General features: G+C 35.2%; 1 protein-coding gene across 2 annotated transcripts in view; it reads left to right on the top strand.

The window, feature by feature from the left end:
* The window catches only part of LOC103706878 (protein GRIP), a 32044-nt gene extending 25116 nt beyond the window's left edge, over positions 1–6928 (top strand). For both annotated transcript variants that reach the window (XM_008791142.4, XM_008791143.4), the window contains 7 exons: positions 1325–1352; positions 1441–1499; positions 2576–2647; positions 2726–2773; positions 6018–6123; positions 6234–6292; positions 6529–6928. In XM_008791142.4, the coding sequence (XP_008789364.2) occupies positions 1325–1352; positions 1441–1499; positions 2576–2647; positions 2726–2773; positions 6018–6123; positions 6234–6292; positions 6529–6648 (492 nt within the window). In that variant the 3' untranslated portion in view covers positions 6649–6928. The remainder of the gene's footprint in view (positions 1–1324; positions 1353–1440; positions 1500–2575; positions 2648–2725; positions 2774–6017; positions 6124–6233; positions 6293–6528) is intronic.
* Positions 6929–7705: the final 777 nt, after the last annotated feature.

Raw genomic sequence — 7705 nt, forward strand, 5'->3', positions numbered from 1 at the left:
AAATAGTTCATGCTTTATATGATAGCATGAACTTCCACAAACTAATATTTTGGTTATCAATCAAATTCAAGAGCCCAATCCATACTCTATATGCCAATATCAATATCACAAACTCTAGTTCATCTATTTTTAAAAGGTTAGTGTTCATAAAAAGGAGGCAAAAATGCCCTCCTTCATTCTTGAAGGTATTGCGAAGTATCAAGTGTATTTAGGAAGTACTCAGCACTTTTTTAGTTTGGAACAACAGGAGACTTAACATGACTATCATGATCCCTAAGGTATTTCGATTAGTATCAGTACTTGATACTGTCACAACATGCAGTTTGAGGTATCCATGCATTCTAGGAGGCAAGGAAGTTAAAGAAAAAAAATAGAGAAAAAAACTATATTGTCCTTTGCTTGATTCATGAAGTATTTTGGTATCACCATAGTGGTAGCATTTATGGTGTCTTAACCTGGATTTCCATAGTTCTCGTACTCTCATAATTACAGAGTCTGGCATATAAACAAAATTACTGAAACATGCAAGTATTTAAGAGTGTAGATGAATGTGGTGTAGGAAAATGTAATATGATTTGTTCGTCAAAGAATCAAAAGAATTTGCACCCAAAAAAAAGAGTCAAAAGGATTACCCAGTTTAATTTTCTGAAATTTTATGCTCTAATATTTGCTTTCTAATAGGGGCCATTGCTTGGTGCAATGGCAAAGTCATGGGATGACAGGTGCAATGTTATAGTCTGACTCTGGGGCAGCCACTTATTGTGAACTGTGAAAACTACCAAAGGTTAGGTTTGTCCCTAGTCCACTCTCTCAGGAATCTGGATCATTGGGAACATAGCTGGGTAATGATCTTTTTTCTATTTGCTTTTTCTATTGTAATTCTAATAACAATATTGTGTTTGTTCTTGATATTCTTTTGGATCATAAGCCTTGGGCTTCATTATCTTATCTAATTTAAAATTCAACCAGGCAAGACATAATTTTTAATAATATATTTTCAATGTTGACTATGTAATATCGACTTCTTACTAACCGGTGACCAAAGTTTTTGCATACAAACACCATAAATGTTTTGAGCATGATCAATGTATTGTGTGTGTGTTAAATTATAGTGGAACAAGATTGTCCTGCTTTTCTTTATGAACAATGTATTCTTCTTTTTGTAATTTTTAACAAGAATCTATGTGTTCTTTTTTTCTTCCATATTGAAACTGAAGTAATTGCATCATTAGTATTATATATAATTATTTTGGTTCCCCTGCATTTGTGACTTATGGATTTCTTAGTCTTAAGAAAAAAAATTATGATCTTTATTGTGTTTCAGGTTGACCATAACAAGGAACAAAATTCAGGTAAACATATTTGTAACTCTGCGCATCCACAAGGATTTGTTCATATCCAATAGTGGATATTAGACTCTTGACACATTTGAGTTCTCAGCTGCTCCAAAGCAGGATGCCCAAAATTTAAACATCGCAGCAGCTGAACAACAAATTCTGGTAAGTTTATTTTGTAATTAATTGCCATTTTAATTTGGTGATATTTAGTTTTAATTACTTTTGAGTCAATTTTATCTTATTGCTATGAGGTTTTACAAAATCATTGGAACTAGGATTGATGGTTAAGATAATGGGTTGTAGATTTAAGTCATGGTCATCATGGCACAACACAATATGGTACTTATCGTGCGATTATTAGTATTGACATGATATGTTTATGTAACATCAATTGAGATTTGGAGGAGCGTTAGTAGAGGTTCCCAAAGCTCTGCTATTTAGCTAATTGTGATGTTAGATGGGAAAGATGTGAACAATGAGCGGCTCTGGGGAGCCAACAAGAGGGTGTGGCCTACCATCTAAGGAGCAAAGGACAGTGGTTGGATGCAGTCAGCATCATGGTTAGATAAGGAGACATAAGTAGAGTGGGTTTTCTAGAGATATGAGAGCTAATAGTGATGATGAAGAGTAGATGCTAGTGGTGGTGAGAGCTAGCCTAGGGGTGGCTATAGGTGAGAAGGGTCAAAGTTATCGGCTCAGGCTAAGAATGGAGGAGCAAGGTTATGCTAGGAGATTTGATAAGAAAAGAGGAAGACAATGTCATGCTAGGATCCATTGTGTGGATCTAGTGAGTCAAAATGAGGAGATTGCCGCAAGGGGGTTTTTGGGGGGGTGGCTATAGGTGAGAAGGGTCAAAGTTATCGGCTCAGGCTAAGAATGGAAGACAATGTCATGCTAGGATCCATTGTGTGGATCTAGTGAGTCAAAATGAGGAGATTGCTCAAGCGACATTCTCTGTGCCAGGGTTACTTTGTTTATCTTGTACAAATGAGATCAAGTTAGTTAAATGGGTAGTTTGCAAATATATGATGCTGGTCTTGCTCATAACATCCACTAGAACATATTTGATTATTCCTTTTTGCTTCTATATGTACCTCGTTCATTATTTATGCAAAATTTTCTTTATCTTATTTTGCTTAATAATGACAATACTGAATATAAAGTCTGTGAGCCTACAGCTTTCATTGTACTAAAACAATTGACATCTTAAATTCTACGTATATCATTGTGAATTTCAGCTTTTGGCTAGGCAGCAAGCTCAAAGAGAGGAAGAACTTGCCCAGACACAACGACATATATTAGCACTTCAGGTAAGCTTCAAAAATACTTTGGTATTTTCCTATGTCCATATGTAAATTAAAGTATCTGATTTGCTCTCTCTTCTCCAGGAAGAGATTGAGGAGCTTGAGCGTGAAAATCGTCTTCACAGTCAACAGGTAGGAAATCTTTATGCATTTCTGGTCCTTAAAGGGACAGGTTTATGGACAATCATTTGTGCAGGGCATTGTATCTATGTTGTTACATGTCTATCAGTTGAGAAGTCATCATTTGCTTCTATCTTCTGATTTTTTTTTTTTTACGTAATGGTATCTTAAAACTTTTTCTTAGAATAACCTCACGCTGTTAGAAGTCCGTCATTTTCTCACCATGTGTATTCATGTACGTTTGGGTGGAAAATTGATTACTCAAATATCAGGATAGGGAGGTTTTTGAGTTCAATTTCACCTGAAAAATTGGTTATACTTTTCAAGATATACTAACTACATTAGTCAGAAATTTGTAGATGAGATGACCTTAACCACCAATCCTCATACTCAGACCTTTGTTGCTTTCAACATTTAGTTCTGGATTTTTCACAACTTACTTTCATGTGTCTTCTTTTGTTTCTTTATTACATGGATTACAACCTTGTGGAACTCACTTAAAATTCATTTTAAAAAATTCATTAAATGGAGTAAAACTTAAGATTTAGATAAATGGGAAGGACAATCCTTAACCTATTTGTTCAGGCTAGCTTTAAGATTAGATAATTGTTTGTTACATGATACTGGAAATAGTGCATATGCATAGCATGTGAATGCCTTGACCTGTGCATCCATGATGCACCATAATGTTTGCTCTATGAAATGATAGCCTTTGAATGAGGCATAAGCATGTGATTTGTTCACATATTAAGGTAGCTTAAATCTCCTAGCACTAGAAGGAAAAATTCACGGCACATTCAAGATAGTTAAAACGAAATAACAATATTGTTGTTTTAAAGGTCAAGCATTTATTTGGCTTGCTTTCATAACTTGTGATATTTTAAGAAGTGTAGCTATGGGTACTTGCACTCCAGAAATGTAAAAAGTTCACCTCATACTTTCCCATCAACTATATCCTTCCTCTGAGCAGGAATAAAATATTGAGAACACATTTCAGATAAATGGGCCGGTCTTTCTTTGGCATCTTATTGTCAGCAGCTATAAGAACTGTGGCTATAAGCTTAATTTGGACATGTGTTCATAGGATAGAAAATGGCATATGTTATCTTGTCAGTAGCTCCAGAAGCAGCATTATCAGTCAGAATGCTTATAGGATCGGTTGCAAGGTCCTTAATTTTGGTACCGTGTGCTATACCAGTACCTGACCAATACAGTAAGGTATCAAACTGGTACCTAATCAATACGGTACAGCACCAAGCTGTATCATATCGACACCCAGTTTGCAAGTGTGTACTGGTTCAGTAGAAGAACAACATTCTTGGCTTTTTTTTATTTTTTTCATTTTTTTATTTTATTTTATAGGTTTGTTTTTTAAGCTACTCAAATATTTTAAATATCGTTAAGCTGAAGGTGGATTGGGAACCTAGAGTTTACCATGAGATGAATGAATTTATTATATAAAGTGTATCCACTGATGGTAATCTATTATATAGTAAAATATGGATGAGGATAATCGAAGGAATGACCTAAGTGGTGAATTGGGATGATGCTTGACCATTAATTAGTGGTAATCGGTCCGAGGTGCCTTGATGCAAATGATAAATAGAAGCTATAAGGGTATAGTGCGAGTGATCATGGAGGCCAGCATGTGATTCAAGAATCTACCAAGATGAGTTGCAGAAAATATAATCAATAGTTAGTATAGTTGCATGAGACGGATAATGATCAAATATATGAGTATAAATTCTATCAACTGCAGCTTTTTTGGTATCAGTTGTCTATTGGGTGAATTCATGTGAACTTTAATTAAAAATACTAGTTTCTTTCTGCACATACTACATAGTTAGTATCTTCAATGCTTCCTTAGGTCACCTAGATCTTAAGTCTGCTGTTAGAATCTTACTGGTTCCATTATTTCCTTTTCTTATGTTGTAAGACTCCGAATTAGTGCGAGTACTGGAAATTATGATTTCTTAGTGGCCTGCTACTAGGAAAGAAGCAAGGTTTGCCATTTCAATACCGAATCTTGTACCAGTGCCACAGTAGCATGGTGTCAATATGGTATGGTACGGAGCTTTTTTGGTGTACCGAGTATCGGTACGCTATCCATATTAGATACCAGTACCGAATCGGTATAGTATGCCCCGTACCACCCAGTTTGGGCCGTACGGCATACCTTGGGAAGAAAAAAAGGAAAGAAAGAAAGGGAAGAAGAAGAAAAAGGAAAGAAAAAAGTGAATGAAAGAAGGAGATGAAAGAAAGAAAGAAGGAGATGAAAGAAAAGGAAAGAAAAAGGAAGGGAAGAAGAACAAAAAGGAAAGAAAGGAAGGAATGGAGAAGAAAAATAAAGGAACGAACGGAGAAGAAATATAAAGAAAGGAAGAAGGGAACGAAGGAAGAAGAAAAAGGGAAAAAAAGAAAGGAAGGTAAGAAAGGAAAAAAGGAAAATAAAGAAGACGGAGAAGAAGAGTGGGTGTGGGGGGACCGAGCAGAATTAGGCAGTTATACTCAGTCCGGCCTGGTTCAGGACTGCCAAATTGACCCAATACCCAGCCGCTTAAGGTTGATATGCCCCAAACCAAGCAATTCAGGTCGGCTTGGCATACCTTAGCCACTTGCATCTTTTTTTAATCAAAATGTGGCTAGTTCTCAGTATTCCCATGTTACCAAGGCCACAACTGATATTTCTTATTCACTTCCTAGTCCATGTCAGAACATTTTATTTGCTTTTGATAATATTACCATATATAATTTTGTTTTGCTCTGGAAATTTCAGCACCAAGCATGACAAATTATCCGTATTTTACAGTTGGTAAACTAATATAATGGATATGTTAAATTGAGTTGTCTCTATGAATTTACTGAATATTTTCCCATTCAAAGACATTCTGAACTTTGAAATAAGTGTGCCTCCTCATATTCTATGAATAAAATCTTTTTCTGAATAACCTTGTTTAAACAAGTGTGAAAATGTTTAGTTGTTTTGGTATCATCCCAATTTGATTATATGACTGTTGCACGTTGATAATCATGATACTTGGTAGACACCAAAAACCAACTACGACAGAAAACTAACCTCAAAAGGACAGGATATGGTATTGGATTACCATCTCCTATTTGCTTATTGGTACATGGTCATACTTTGTTTTTAAATAATCCATCATGGTTTTAAAATGTGATGCCTGAATTCAACAGATTAGTTGGATTGTCCAGTTAATTTTTAAATATCTTTCTTGGCGTTGCACAACTGTTACAGGAAGCGATGTTGAAGGCTGAGCTTCGGAACATGGAGAGATCACAGAAGCGAGAAGGGATAGATATGACATATCTTAAAAATGTGATATTGAAGCTACTTGAAACAGGTATCTGAAAACCTAAACTTACCATGCTTCAAAAAAATGTACACCATGGCTGGTAGGTAAAGTGAAGACTTAAATGAACATAGGATTTAAGCAGATCACCTTTTACGCAGGTGAAGTGGAAGCCTTACTTCCTGTGGTTGCAACACTATTGCAATTCAGCCCTGAAGAGGTCACATCAAATTCCTCTTACTATTGTGGTTAAATTGGTTGATTCAAAAGTCCTACAGCCGATGCCTGTAACCTTTGACCATTTTCCTGATTTCACTATATGATAATGAAGAATAATTGAATTCCATTTTTCTTAAAAAATGCTATTAAGAAATGCTACCTTTTAATATCATCAACTCCCTTATAAGCATGATTATCTTTTACGTTGTATTTCTTAACCAAGTATTCCTTTTACAGATTGGGAAATGCCAACAAGTATACCGCTCCTCAAATGATGCTTCATCTAGTCCGGCGTCTTCATTTTCTGACACTGCATCTACACCCCGTTCTCTCTTCTCAAGATTCACATTTTCATGAAGAGACCAGACTTTTTTTTCCTCATTTGCTTCGATTGGGTGCAGTGGAAGAGCTGCTGAGGTACGGTTTTGAGTTGAGTGCGGCAACCAACTAGAATGCAAAGAAGATCTCTGGGTATCTTAGAAGGAAGATTATACTCTGTTTTAAATTCTTTTAGCAACCATAGCCATTGTACCTTTTGTAACAGTATTATGTACATAAAAACAATAATATATAGTGAACGTATTTATGTTTCTGACTGACTAAAGGAAAAAGAAATGCGATGAGCACCTTTTTGATATTTTGATGTTATTTCTTCCTTATGTCTCACCCCATTTTGAGTTTGTTCTGAAGTCATTAATTTGAATGGATACTATTGATTCTATCAAATAGAATGTTTCTGATTGGCAGGCCCCTATATAGTTATCAACACATACCATTTTCTTTAAGGTTAAAAGAGCAGGCTGACATAGCTTGAGCTATGCCATATAATGGTTGGTAAAATGAAGGTTCAAAGCTCCAACAATTACAGATTTTTATTCATTATGGCTGGCTCACACATGTTTTCTTTATTGGATTGATGAGGCCCCTAATTTCCTTGTATTGTTATTATTTACAAGAAATAGCAACTATAATAATTGTTACAATAGTGCTATTTCCGAAACACTCTTCACTTAATGAAAAGTTATATTAGGTGGTACATGTTTTTTAAAGAAAAACTTGCTTTTTGAAAATATTATTTTTAAAAAGAACAATGCAAGTACCAAACAATTTTGATTTATTTTTATTTTCTCTCTTCGTACCTGGCTAGAAATGGTTAGAAGGGATTTGCTCGGTCGAAAGTAAAATATTACAAGGATATTTTTGCACAAGGGTATTTTGAGAATTTGAAAATTTTCACATAAACCATAGAATTTACATAACTAAAAATAATATCTTACTCTGCTATGATTTCATTCCTAAGGTTGAAGTTCACAAGGATTGAGAACTCATGCAAAGAAGATTGTAGAGTTCTATCTGGTGCACAAATTGTCAATTTCTACAGATTGGTAGGGGTAACAAAAGAAGTGGGAGGCAT

Source organism: Phoenix dactylifera, chromosome 2 (genome assembly GCF_009389715.1).
Source record: "Phoenix dactylifera cultivar Barhee BC4 chromosome 2, palm_55x_up_171113_PBpolish2nd_filt_p, whole genome shotgun sequence".
NCBI lineage: Eukaryota > Viridiplantae > Streptophyta > Magnoliopsida > Arecales > Arecaceae > Phoenix > Phoenix dactylifera.